Raw genomic sequence first — 14125 nt, forward strand, 5'->3', positions numbered from 1 at the left:
TTTGCATATTTCAAAGTTACACTGAAGTCCCCTGAAGCAGCTGGAGGTGTTTTTCCAGACACCCTGGCAAGAAGAACACTCCCAAAACTGCCACTTGAGTGATCAATTCATGCCATCCACAGCTGAATTCATTAATACCGTGCAATAGAGCAGGCAAGTAAGCCCATTGGCTAGCGAAGTGGGCTCTGGCCAATACAGCTTAAACAGCTCCAGGCAACAGATGCAGATGCCTACAAGTGGCAAAACCATGCAGGTCCCCTGCACCACAACTGGCTCAGAGGGCCCCTTGTGTATGAGGTTCTGAAGTGAAAGGTTCAGTCACTAGACAACCACAGTGAGATGAGACCAGCAGAGATGTGAGTGAAGACCACAACTATGGCCATAGTCAGCAGCTATATGTAGTGTATGACAGGACCAGCATGTCTGCTCTAGCACCAATCTCTAGCAGGAAGCTGTAAAAGAAGTACTGGATCCCCACATCTTCAGCAGATGGGTGAGCAGAGAGGTGATCTCCGTCTCACAGGAGCTGACAGAGGAACAGCCTCTGAAGCGCGCACACTCATGCAAGTGAGAAGATAGTCACCATGTCCCTGGGCCCACACCTGATAGCACCACTCACCAAGAACTTGAGAAGGCTGACCAGGTAAGTCAGTTTTCATGACAGCTATTGCATTCCCAGTTATCTGAAGCCTACAGCGTGTTACATGCATACTACAAGCTTCAATACCTCCTAAGGGTCCTCAGCAAAGCTAGGCTGTACTTCAGCTCTAACATATGAATGTGCTAATTTACTTAAGTGAACACTAAATGGTGTTACTTTTACCCTAATTAGTGATGACTCTTTTAGTCTTTGAGCTTGCTGTTAAATAACAGCCCAACTGTGACAAATTAATGAAAATGAAACAGCGCAAGTACAGAAAGAAGAGTCTGGTGTCAAAGGTAATGGTTTCAATTATAGTAAAAAATCAGTATAATGTAATACTGCCTCGGGTGTTCTTGTTCCTTTTTACATTAGCTCTTAAAATTCAAATGCCTTTTACAACAGGCTTTGGCTGAATAATATAGGAGAAACTAAGCTGCAGCTGAAAACTCGCTCTACAAGCTGTGTCCTCTTCATTCATATTGTCCAAATACTGTTGAAATAAACTCTCTGAAATATTTTGACTCAACTGTTGTGGTACATTCTCTCTTGCCAGTGCACAGGGCTCCTTTTATAGAAATCATCTCTCCTGTGTTTTGTATTTTTCTCTTTACGGTAGTACTGTTTCAGCTGTGCTATTTGGACTGATCCAAGGAGTTCTCAGCAGCTCATATCTTTGCCTTTTTTTGGTTGGGAGGCTACTGTGACAATTAAAGGAACACATTTTCATTTATGGAACAATGAACCAAAAATTATCGATGGAATGATTTTCTTTAAGAAAAAGCTGGGAGAAGGGGAAGAGTCTTTGTGAATGTAGATGCAGAAATCTCAGCATCTCGGAATCTCTGGCCTCAGTTTCTATATACATAAAAGACTGGTAAATGGCTTACAGAAAAGCAACCCAAAGTAAACATTTTAGATGAGACAAGTGGTACATAATAGTTATTTGTAACAATGAGGCACTATCTTTGAAAAATGAAATAGAACCCAGTACTATCAAAATGTAATGAAAGGCACACTCATAAGCAACCCTCTTCACCAGATGTCTGCACTCGGTTTTACTGAACCATCTTGGTATCTGCAGTAGGTGTGCTGCATCGCTTCTGAGCACAGCTCTCCACTTAGCGTCCTCCTTCGGAGCCTGACGTGCTATCAACTCTCATCTCTCTCAGGCTTCCAGTTTTTTTCTGTTTCTGCTTGGATTTTTTCAACATACGGACCTAAACCAGAAAGTTTTAAAAGAAAATGAGTATTAAAATATCTGTAGTCACCTATAAGCAGATCTAAGGCATCTAACTAATAAACAAGTAAAATGTTGGAACTGCAACAGAAAAACACTTAAGTACACAACTATCTGAAGCACCTATCCTTACAAAGCTATAGGACTAACAGCTTTTTTAAAATAAACATATACACACATGTATGTATATGTATATAGATGCATAAGGATAGGTATGTGTGTGCATATATATTCATGTACACACATACACATACCCATATATGCAGATACCACTATAGTCACTAACCTGATAGAAAGACAGAAAAATTTCTCAGTGGAAGGACAAGTTAGGTTTGTTCTCTTTCTCTTTTTCCCCCTTTCTTTCAGGAAAAGAACAAAGCTTATAATATTCCAAAACATTTGAGGTATGACCCTCTTTTTCACCCATTTTTCCTCTGCAAGGGCCATTGTTCTGGTAGCCCTCTCGGTAGGGCTACATATTCTCCGAGATTGCCTGTAGCAACAAATTTCTGTGAGTTAAAAAGGCATCTTTAAGGTAGCAGACAAATGTGTAGACTGGTGTGCACTAGAGTCAACTACTGCAAAATGTTTATTTCACAATTCCAACGCCAAGAGAGAAGTTAAATTCTTAGGTAGCTGATGCTCTTTTCCTTCTACATATACATTGAGGTATCAAGGAAAAACAGGCACCGATTACTCCAAAGTCTCTCTTTCTCAGACTCTCCTCCTCCATTATTCGGTTTTCTCCTTTGCTGCTGACAGACCTTCCCTCCTCCGGCACTGGCAGCAGACTGCTTCCTACCCTGCACTCTGCAGTACTATCGTGGCCCAGATAACTCTGATCTGCTTCAGGGCAAGCAACACTGCCTGGAGATCTCAATACAGGGGAAAAAAATAAGTCACTAGGCTGAAGCTCAGGGACTAAATTTCTTAAACACAAGTCTCGTCTAAGCCAGTGGAGAGGGTCCTCAAACCATCCTCTGTAGAAACTGCTATGTATTTATCCAACAGTCACCACACTGTGCTGACTAGCTCCTTTAAAGTTAATCATCAGACCACAACAGACAGGCAAGATAATATGATAATATCTACTGGAGAAACAAAGTCAGCTTGCTAAGATGAACCTACAGCTAGTACCTTTGGTCCTGCAGCAGAAATAATAATCTGGCCGGGGGCCTGAATCCAGGGCTCTCCATCAACTTGAACTGGAATGGGCTTTAGGAGTGTTACACGAAAATATGAGCCTTGGGCTATGCGGATTCCTGATCGAAAACCACCTTGGACTTGACCCTGTCAGGAAGTAAAAGCCAGGACATCAATCACCCCCAAAACCAAGAAGCACAAATATTAGCTGCACTTAAACTGGCTGGATAGAATTTTATTCTCACCTGACATTTTAAGTTTCAAGTAAAAGGCCTTCTTAGGCAAAATCTGCATAGGATGGCTCTATTGACACAGCATTAATTATTTAAGTTAGTGCATGAAGAAGAACTCAGATACCCCTGCAGGCTGCTGGAGGCAGAATAACTTACACTGTGAAGTCAACTGTACGCTCAGGTTGGCCAAGAAGCATGCACTCACAGAGGTCTTGTTTGCTTTTACTTCCCCCCCCTCCATAACATAGTAAACATATTTTCAGAACAGCTAACTATACACACAGACTTCGGCACATGTGAAACTTGTAAGTCTGAAAGCACTTTATCAAACAAGGAGAGAGATATCTGCCAAATTCAACTCCATATACATATATATACACACTCAACTACATATACGTATACTCAACTACAAGTAATAGCTGAGTGTAAAAAGTGAAGCAAAGTGAACTTTGCTGCTACACATTGGTGAATGTGTACAGCCACCAAACACGGGGGTAAAAACCTTACCAGATGATCACAAAAGCAGAGCACGGGCTTGTTAACATTTATATTCCAAAGCAATGGGTATGCTCCTTGTTGCTTCTAACTTCACAAAGATTTTAAGGATCTCTATGAAATCACTTCTAATGGAATGTTTTACATTTGTCTTCCTTAAAAGATCTGAATTACAAAATGGTAAAGTTGGCAAACACCAAAGACTGAGCTGCACAAACAATTTTAAGCACCCACCTTTCCATTTTTGGTGGTTGTATGGATTAGTTGTCGCTAGTTACCTGACCACATATACTTTTTCGGCAGTAGATTTCTTAAGAGAGTGAAAGAAATATGAAAAAGAGAGAAAAATAACCCACCATCCCACAGGACTGCATTGTAATAGCAGACCATTGTAAAAATTTGTAATACATAAAAGAATTAAAGTTGCATAAACTGAGTCATAATACTCTTTGCAGAACTGGCATGCCATCTGCTTCACGTAGCATTCAGATCAAAAGCAGGAAGCATCAGATTATCAGAGAAAGGTGTTGGAAAGCCTGTGGCATATAATTATAAAGCCACCTGTGTAGAAGGAATCTCTGCCCTGATTGTGCTGAGGTATAACAAGATTTTTTGCGAATGCACTATCTAAGTGAAGAGAGGGTGTTTTTGTAACATTAAAACAAAATCTTGTTTTAATCCCATGACCTGTTTGGTTTTGATACCATAATACCTGTTATGAGAAAGCCAGTGCATTCCATAATACATACTTGTGTGTGTATATATGTATTTGCAATTCATATATATGTATACATGTATGTTTCTGGCCTTGTTTCAAAGTCTACTTAAGTCATGAACCGCTTTCTCATGCACTTTTAACATGTTCTTCACACTCCAATTACTACTACTTATCCAACCACAGGTTTCTTCAGTTTCCATTCCAACTGTGTAGTCTGGTGCCTAAATATGTATCTTCAGGGCAGGCCAATATAGAGGCACAGAGAAGGCACTGCAGTCCGTGAACAGGCATACCAGCTGCAGCTGAACTCCCAACACCCAAACAGCTGTTCACAGACAGCTGACACTGCCCATGAATTCTGTTGATGGTCTATAACCATTTCTGCGTAACGCAACAAGTACCTGAATAAAGAATGGTATAACCTTAACATAAATGCATACTTTTTAAGACTATGCACTTACAACACCTATTTGTTACACAAATAAGCCAATCTGAGAAAATGTATGTTTCCTCTGTTCCTGCTGGGATGCCAACTTACCATGTGAACAACGCCAGTCACGCCAACAACTTCCAGCAGGCCGTCATCGATGCGTGGTTTCTCAAAGCGGTTATCACTCTCGGACCCCCAGAGATCAGCTCCAGACCCCCAGCTGTGTAGAGAGCACACCACGGTGACCGCCTGTGGACCTGCCATCTGCCACAGAGCACCCTGCCCTGAACCCTGCTAGAGGTTGTTCGACAGGCTTCAAAAGCTAAACACTCTGCTCCCCACCAGCTGGAGGAGACAACACAGCTTTCCCGCACTGTAAGAACAGTAAGTCTTTCCTAAAATTTGGAAGACTTCTGACCAGGAGTGAAAGAAGGAGTAAAATAAGTAGTTTCCATTTGAAAGAGAAAGAGTAGGTAAGAAGAAAGCAACTCCAAGGAGTTTTAGTTTGCTACACTAACCCTTAACTTCCAAGAGTTGAGAACTTAACATAGATCTTACTGGTCTTGACAATATTCATGGAAGCTACTGAACTAAAACTAAAACAAGTATCAAATTTTTATTCTTGTACCTGGCCAAACTCGCTTGGTATTAAGCGGGTATTCCTGCACTGCAATGCTCTGAAATGCTTCTGACAATTTAACACTGTGTTGCTTTTTGTGCAGAGTTGACCCTCCTTATTCAAATCACTCACTTATTGTTTCAGTGTGTTGACTGCTACTAATTCTGATCTTTCCCTCTCCACAGTTCTCATGTGCAACGTGTACTTGTGTGTATGTGCACGTGCACATGCATGTGTGTATAAGTATATATATTTCAGTAAAAAGTTGAAACATTTTCAGATTAAAATGGAAAGACATACAGGTAGTTTGAGATGAGTGTACTTGAAAAAAAATAGTACAGCAGCACTAATTACATGCTGGTTTTGTGCAAACAAAAAACCTGCCTCTGCCAACAGTACACCTAAGAAAGCCAGATTTGCCTTCCTTTCTTCCACAGCAGTAACTGTAGCTCCCTGCAGGTGTCAGGGCAGCCCCCACAACAGGTACCTGAACTGTGGGGGTTCTACAGCTGCCAGGGGAGCATCACCAACTCCACATACACTGACCAGCTGGCTGTAGGACTGGGACAGTGCTTAGCAGCTGAATCCTGCCTGGCCTTCACTGCAGGAACTGCTTAGGCACCTGGTCTCTAGCATGCCAGAAAGTGTGTGCAAGTTGATCATCTTTGATCCTTCTACAAGTCATGGTGAAATCTGATGGACCATTCAGCTGAGGGAAGGGGGAAAATGGTAGTGGACAGAAGCTACAGGCCTACAGTCATGCCTAAAAAGTCATGTTTTACTAGAATACTGCTCCAAAGAAAGTCTGAAGGCCTTTGGTGAGGGAAAAATTCCAAATTACTGTTAGGACGCAGAAGAAATAGCAAGTGTTTGGGGGTTTGCAGAGGGAAAAGAAGATAGTAGCACCTTTACGTGGAGTGAGATTGTGAGTCTCAAAGGGTCTAAAACACTATGTAAAAATGGTATTAACAGCTAGCTCCTTAGGCACAGTTGCAAAGACAGTGAGTCAGGCAATAATCAAAAATACCCCACACCAACCATCTATTAATCTAGACCATTTAACATTTTATCTAACCATCTGACATTTGATGCTCAAATACCAAGCAGCATTTCCACATGTGCAGCCAGACATGCATCCACACAGGATCCTTCCTCTCCTTTTTACCTGGGTATATTAATAAAAATGAGTCCTTCTATACTTGGTAACTCCACCTCATGCTGGTCCACTTGAAGCTTTATGTCTTTGTGAAGATTTCTGGTATGACTTATCTTCTGCAGCCCAACTTTCACGTAAACTCCTTTGTTGTGAAACCTAGGAGCAGACAAGCATCCTCTAACTGAAGGTAAAGCCCAGCATAGCACTCTTCCTTTACGTATACCAGTATTGTCCTCTAGCAGGTATGTTTAAAGAGTTTTTCAATTAAAACCCTCTCCAAATTCTTACAGCTTTACTGCAGAAACAAAGCATAAGCCATGAACTGCTACTTTACATACCTTTTACTTAAGGCATGATTTGTGCTGTCGAGGCATGTGGAGGTCTGAAATTTTATTGCAGAAAAATCATCCCTTCTTAAAGTGTTGCCTGAATACAATGCCTCTTTGAAATGTAAGCTTCTGGGCTGGAAAATTGTATTTTTAATTAAGACCTAGAGGTCTTCATGAAACATTTTAAAATGCTTTCTCATATAAAGTTAGAGTAATTAAGGCATAAAAACCTTTGCAAGTCTTTACTTTACATATCGCTAATTCATTTGAAATGTACTAGCTGTAGAAACTTAAAACATGCTTAGTAATGTTAACCTGTGACAGAGCTCTACCATCTCTAAATTTAGAGTAAAAAAAGATAAGGAGAATTTTATGGCATCCCTAGAAATGTCAAAATGTTTTAAGAATAACATAAACAAATGTTAGTTAAACACACAGGTTTTTTTCTTCTATAATGGAAACCTTTGGATACATGGCCTTCAGGGGCAACCTTAAAAAGCATAAATTTTCATTATTTGACCCTACTAACACATGAGTGTCACTGGAATCCAACTCTGCAAAATCTCTCTAGCATTATGTCTAAATGCTGTAGACATTCAGATGGGGAAGACAGCCAGTTCAGCATCTGGGTTATAGTCAACTCGTCAGACAAGGACTGTTCAGTTCTTTTAAATTATTACATTGGGAACAATTAGTCCTACATGCTAGCAGTTTTAAACAGCACTGAATGACAGGTACCTGATGTAACACCATTTAACATATGCTTCTACTCCAGACAAGACAGTAAGATTATGTCTATGCTAAGACAGATTTTGTCTAATTTGGATACAACTGAAAAATAACAGAATAGTGGTAGGAAACACAGTACTTTAAGTTTCCCCAAGAAGTATTAATTTTTGTTGCATGAAGGAGAAAAAATCCTGCAGAAACTGAAAGAATATGACACAGTGCCCTAACTGCAGACAAAGTTCTGAATTACATGACTTCTAAGAAACACTTCCGGACCACTGAGGTCTACAGGATCCAGAGACAATGGATATAGCACCCTGTGATGCACAACTAAGGGTAAATCTGTCAGAGATTAAATTCTATCACTTCATTCTTGCATACGTATTCCACTTACGTATCTTATGAGGACACAGACCAAATAAGAATGAACAAACTGATTTCTGTAACATTACCAGGTCAACGGTCCTACCCAATGGTTTTGAAGGTGACTGAAGAATTTTATGATTAAAATGTCCAGCCAAGCTTGGAAGGGTGACCTTTGCACATCCACCACTAGAGAGAATCACCACATGTCATTGCACATCAACATGTGGGACATGGTTTGGGGAGAAAATGTCAGTGGAAGTTGTTAGTCTACTTGTAGCTGTAGCCAGTAACATACTAGCTTGCCCACTTGGTGGAAAGAATAAGCATCCCCTAAAGTAAACTCATGGATGGATACATTTTGCAGACAGTAGTTTCACCACAGTTAATTAGCAAGGCAGGAAGGAGGAAGTTGTCCTTGGACCAGTCTCCCATGCCTTATTTGTGCTGAAGGAAGTCAAGGTTTGCATTAGGTGAGACCCACGTTGCAGTCACTGCTGTAAATGACACTGACAGGGCTGAGGGAGGAAGGCAGGGCGTGACATGCAGCTCATCCATCCCCATACAGCCAGTGAGTCCTTGCATCAGCTCTGCTGCAATGCTTGCATCACTGTCATCCCAGAACTATTTGGAAGGCTCTCTAGAGTACAGACATGGAAGTGACATCCTACTGCTCAGATGAGTTTGGGGATTTCACCTGTACAGCTCAGGAACCACCCCTTGGTTTGTTTTATTTCAAAAAGATGCACTACAAGTATTGCCAACATTCACATACTACCTGATGCCCCACTGGCTACATACACCCATCCTGAGGGACATTGAGAAGGTGAAACTGATTCTTCAGTTTAGCTAACTGAATATCTCAGAATAGATAAAGTTAAAAGGTGATCCTATACAGGACCAGTTTCATGGATTATGAAATTAAACAAGTGTTTTTTAAGTCTTCCAATCCTGTATTTATCTTTGATAGAGCAGTCTGAAAAACACACTTTGCTCAAAGTCCCATGAACAAGTCTCCATAGACTATCAAGCAAAACAAAATGACCACCTTTTATCTCTAGTCCTGCAATTCAACAAGCCCACCACTGGGTGGGAAACCACCACTGCAAAAGCTAACTGCTCTAACCATTAATAAGCTATCATTTGGGTGCTTTTATTAGGGTGATCTTACTGACTGGGAAAGAACTTTACCAGGTTCACATACAAAGGACCCAAGATAGAAAACATATGAGTTATACAGTAGCCATTGTAGCATTTTAAAACCCACAACCGACAAATCAAACAACCAACACTTTCAAATCTTCCCCCCACCAAGACAGAAAACAGTTCTATATCTTTGTAAAACAATTCTCAACTTGCATTAAATCATGCAGAATATTCTCTGTGGCTAACCTTACACCCAGGACACTGCCTGCCACAGCAGTCTCCTGCCAGTTTTGGATGGCACAAACAAGATGTGGTCTCTTGTTTGTGCCATCTCTAGGCAACCCTAAAGACTGCTCCAGGATCCCATAGGAATGGGGGAATGAAGGCAGATGCCCTGATCCTTAAGTTTTACACTGTGAAAAGGACTCACAGAGCCTGGCACTCAGCAACGTCACTGCCACAACATACACTAGTTCTGTCTGCCCTGCGATGCAAGTTCAGCATTAAATTCCCTGCAAATAAGTCATCATTGCACTGAGTTGCTAGCCAAAGGTAAGGAGTCCTGAGCATGTAAAGAGACACTACAGCGCTAGGCCAGAGAGCACACAGCTTTCAGGACATTTACCAGCTTAAACTCTTGATTCAGAAGAGCACTCAAGCCCATTTTTCTTCCAAGGACCACCTGCAATTTCAGTTGCCACAACCTGAAACTTCCTGTTCTGCACAGAAGAGCAGCCACTTCACATGCCAGCAGCTGTTGTGTGTGGCATGAAGTAGCCACCTTTCTTAGTTAATTTACTGAAAATTTTTTTAAAAAAAGGTAATCTTGCTGGCAAGAGCATGGACTTGCATATCCTGGGAAAGGGTAAAGCAAGCAATTTTAACAATCATCCTCAGAGGCAGTGAAAGACGACAATCATGTGCCAGCACTGTTAGCCTGCACAAGCTGTTTGTTTCCTGCAAAACCATACCTCATTATCAATTCATTATTTCATGTTTCTCTTCCAGATCTTGAATCACAGAAATACATAGCCCTTCAGATTTAAAAAAGAAAATAAAATCTTCTCTTTCCCACACAACCTTGAAGACACCCTGCTTCCATGGTGTCCAAATAAGCATGTAAAAGGTCTGCAAGAATGGAACCGAGTCATTGCTCACTGCGCTGCAGGTGCTGCGTGCTGTGAACTGAGATAAAGGTTCATGGGACAAAAAGCACACAGGCAATAAAAGTTCAAAGTATAATCCTCAAATACAGTGGCAATAAGAAAAGGACACTTTTTTTTAAAGTGCTGCAGCTTTGCAAAGTCAGCATAGCATATTTTAAAGGAGGAATTAACATTATTCTTACATTATATTAACTGCACAAGTAAATCTAGAACAGTTTTATACACTAGAACAGGCACTGCTATACGCAAATTTATTGCCCAATTTTACTACCTATGATGCTTTTAATCCAGTGGATTGAAAATGCAAACCAGTGCCTAATAGTAACTTCTGTACCACAAACAAAATCCTGCATTATTCTGTTTTTAAGAAAAAACATGAACAATGCCTGTAATGACATTACACATTACACTTCACTACAGTCATAACTGGTCAGAGAATATTTTTAATAGTTAGGATTTGAATACTGCATAGTTGTAACTGGCTGTAACTCTCTCTGGCAACCGAGACAATTTAGAGAACATTTACTCACAAACATAGGGGAAAGCAGACAAAACCAGTTTCTACAAGGAATTACTGATTAATTACACAAATGTGACTTCTTTTTCTCATTAATTTCAGTGATTATGGGAAGAAAAAGTACTATTACCAACTGATCTGCATGCTAGAAAGGAGAAAGGTCTCTCTCCACACCTTTTTAATCACACGATCTCACTGGATATGTGGAGATCTCTTTACATCCTTATTACCAGCACACAGGTGCTACCACAGCACTAAGCAAGTGTGGGAAAGATGCAAACGAGTTCTGAACAGTGTGTTTATTGCTCATGTAGCAGCACTGCCCTCCCTCCTGCTAAAGGCTTTGAGTAAGAGATATTTCCACCTCCTCAAAATTTCACTGAACTCAACACTGCAGTTATTGGCAAATACGTATACTGAATAATAATGACAAGGTTTTCAAAAACTTCTTCGGTGCTCTCTCTTGGTAAAGGGACAAAAAGAAAACCAATCAAAACCCCAATTCTGTGTCTACAAGTTCCTGGCTAACTTAATTCCTCCCTGTGCCAGCTCTGCCTCAAGCAATATTGTTTATGGATACCTGTAGCATTTCAAGATTATAGTGTAAGTTGGAAGTTATGCAATATGACAGAGTTTGCTCTTCACCCCTGTTTTCCCCAGGATTACCTGCTATTAAATTTCCCTGGTTCTTCTTCTCTAGCATGATGAAAGTCCAAGCTCAACTCTGCGTCAATGCCAAGACCACAGTAATTGTTCATCTGTACAATCTGACAAGAAAAAATTGTATTATTTCCTCATTACATTTATAAATGAGGAGGTTCCAAAGTTTTTCAAGAAAAGTAAGCTTTGCAGATGATCCTTCCAAGTCATTTGTATCTTGACAGATTTTGGAAAACATTTTCCAGAAACGCTGCACTAAAAATAAAGCTGTACAGACAATTGTTGACATGTGTAGTCATTATTTCCAAAGTATCAGAAACTTCAAAATTTAATCTAAATTGCAAGTAACAAGCATAATAAGGCAGAAATAAAAATAAATGCAGAAATAAGACCAACCCAACTTCTCAAAGCAATTGTATGCAACAACTACACAAGTTGCTGAACACTAATGCCACTTACTTTTGGCATCAGCCATGGATTTATCATGACATCATTGAGAAGACGGTCTTCCTTACTTTGGAAGGTGACTAGCTTATGCCAGATGAGTAAAGAACTTGACTTCACCTACTCGGCTGCATTTTAAACAGCTCCCTATATGCCAATCTCAAGTTTCTACAGATTTCAACCCCTTCTGCAATTAATTGTTCCTTTGCATGTCAGTTCATTCCATAGCTTTTCTATCCTACTCCTTGACCCTCCCACCCTTCACCTCTGAAAACCAGATTAGGCACTCAGGGCAAATCAACTCCTATCTCCACCAAGTGAAAAATAGATGGAACCTGAGCAACTTAAATCCTCCAACTGACACATAATGCCTAGCATTTTCCAGTGATTGGACTACAATCTTAGACAATTGCTACCATTATTACAATTTCCTACTTTCTTTTTGCTATCCCCTTGTCCAATTTCTTTGTTTTGTCTGAAGATAAACAGAACCAGGATTCACACAAAGCTCTGAAGTCACCATCTACAACCAACATTTTTATTTTCCTAAACAGAAACAAGTAATACAAACCAAGGACAGGGACTTCCACTCAAAAAAAATAAAACAGATGCCACATATACAGTCATGCAATGGCAGTAAGATGACAGAAAGATTAACTTCCTGTATATGCTAGCAACTCATAGTAATTTTTTAAACTGTTAAAGGAAAGATGAGAGTACTTTTTTGGGGGGGGGGGGGGAGTGGGGTGGGGTGAGTTGGGGTTTGGTTGACATTCCAGTTTCACCAGTGTTCTGGAAAGTGTTTGCTGTTCCTTCAAAAAGCTCTTCTTATTTGAGAAATAAATTTATTTCTAATTGAAGCAAAAAGGTATGCCATTGTCACTTGAATCTTTTCATTCATCCTCCATCAGATACTTTTTGCCAAACAGCTACGAAGTGTGTTCTGCAGCCAAGCAGTCCTACCAAAACTAAAGCACTAGATCCAGAGTAAAGAATAGCTCAGTAAGGCCCAGCTCAAGGACAGGTGAGCAACAAAAGATTAAACTACATTAGTATCTATCTTCTTTGTGATTTTTGCTAGAAATCACATCTTTGTGGTCTTCCTAAGAAGCAAACCCAAATGGCACTCAGCTCACCTTTGGAGGCTCAGGTTCTGCCACGCCATTCATTGCACCTTCAGCTGGCTCGTCTGCATCCAAAAGGATAGTCCAGCGATCCATAAGAACATCGTCTGCTTCATCCACGGAAACCAAAATCGAGTAGGGGTCCTCCCCACTGTAGCCAGCTCCCCAACGCAAGACCCTCCCTAAGTCATTACCTGGGCAACAATAAAGAACCCCAAAATATGACTTCATTTCAAAAAGTTAGCGAAAAGCATCAAGAAGTGCATCAGCCCTGTTTTACAAATCAAATCGCACTAAAGTGCTCCAGACAAGTCACGGAAGTAGTTAGATGGGACTGAAAAGTTAACAAGCAAAAAAAATATCGAAGCATTTTGTGGTTGCATTTGTGCTTAGTATCACATAGATCTATGCTGTCTTATCTGAAGACTCTTCACAAAAAGTGATGGAAAACCTGTTTTCACCTGAGTTGAAAAGTCAGGGAGCAGCTTAGTTCACTGGTTTACAGCAATGGCTGATGCACCTGTGGTTGTCAGGGGGAGAATATTTTGCCCTCTCCAACTCCTGCCCACTAACACACACCCAAACCAACACTCCTGCTGCTCATTTTTCTTTCAGAAAGCATGACTGACATTTTCTTGAAAAGTTGATAGTCCATTTGCTCTCCAACACTGGCCAGAACTGAGTCATGGCATCTCTACTGCAACACTCCATTATTTGTCAGATAGATAAAGATAAACTTTCTGGAGGACTTCTGCCCTCAGAAGAACAGTGGTAACTGTGATTCTCACCTGTTCCTAAAGGTAAGATGGCAACCGAGGGCTCTGCGCACACCAGCTTGTGCCTGATCTCCTCCAGCGCACCAAGGACCCAGCCGACGGTCCCATCCCCTCCACACACCAGCACTCGGAAGGAGGGGACTTTAGAGAACATGTGAAGCCTGCATTGGGAAACAAGGCAAAGGGGAAAAGAAATG

The 14125-nt window shown here is 40.8% G+C and overlaps 1 protein-coding gene across 3 annotated transcripts in view; it reads right to left on the reverse strand.

Annotated features, from left to right (window-relative positions):
* Positions 1-1234: 1234 nt before the first annotated feature.
* Positions 1235-14125, reverse strand: part of DGKQ (diacylglycerol kinase theta) — a 96945-nt gene continuing 84054 nt past the window's right edge. The window contains exons 17-23 of one of the 3 annotated variants that reach the window (XM_075739366.1): positions 13941-14089; positions 13165-13346; positions 11591-11691; positions 6684-6830; positions 5008-5119; positions 3018-3170; positions 1235-1860 (exon numbers count right to left, since the gene is read on the reverse strand). In XM_075739366.1, the coding sequence (XP_075595481.1) occupies positions 1762-1860; positions 3018-3170; positions 5008-5119; positions 6684-6830; positions 11591-11691; positions 13165-13346; positions 13941-14089 (943 nt within the window). In that variant the 3' untranslated portion in view covers positions 1235-1761. The remainder of the gene's footprint in view (positions 1861-3017; positions 3171-5007; positions 5120-6683; positions 6831-11590; positions 11692-13164; positions 13347-13940; positions 14090-14125) is intronic. The other 2 variants (XM_075739367.1, XM_075739368.1) reach the window with 2 other exon arrangements.

This window comes from Balearica regulorum, chromosome Z (assembly GCF_011004875.1).
Source record: "Balearica regulorum gibbericeps isolate bBalReg1 chromosome Z, bBalReg1.pri, whole genome shotgun sequence".
In the NCBI taxonomy this organism is placed as follows: Eukaryota; Metazoa; Chordata; class Aves; order Gruiformes; family Gruidae; genus Balearica; species Balearica regulorum.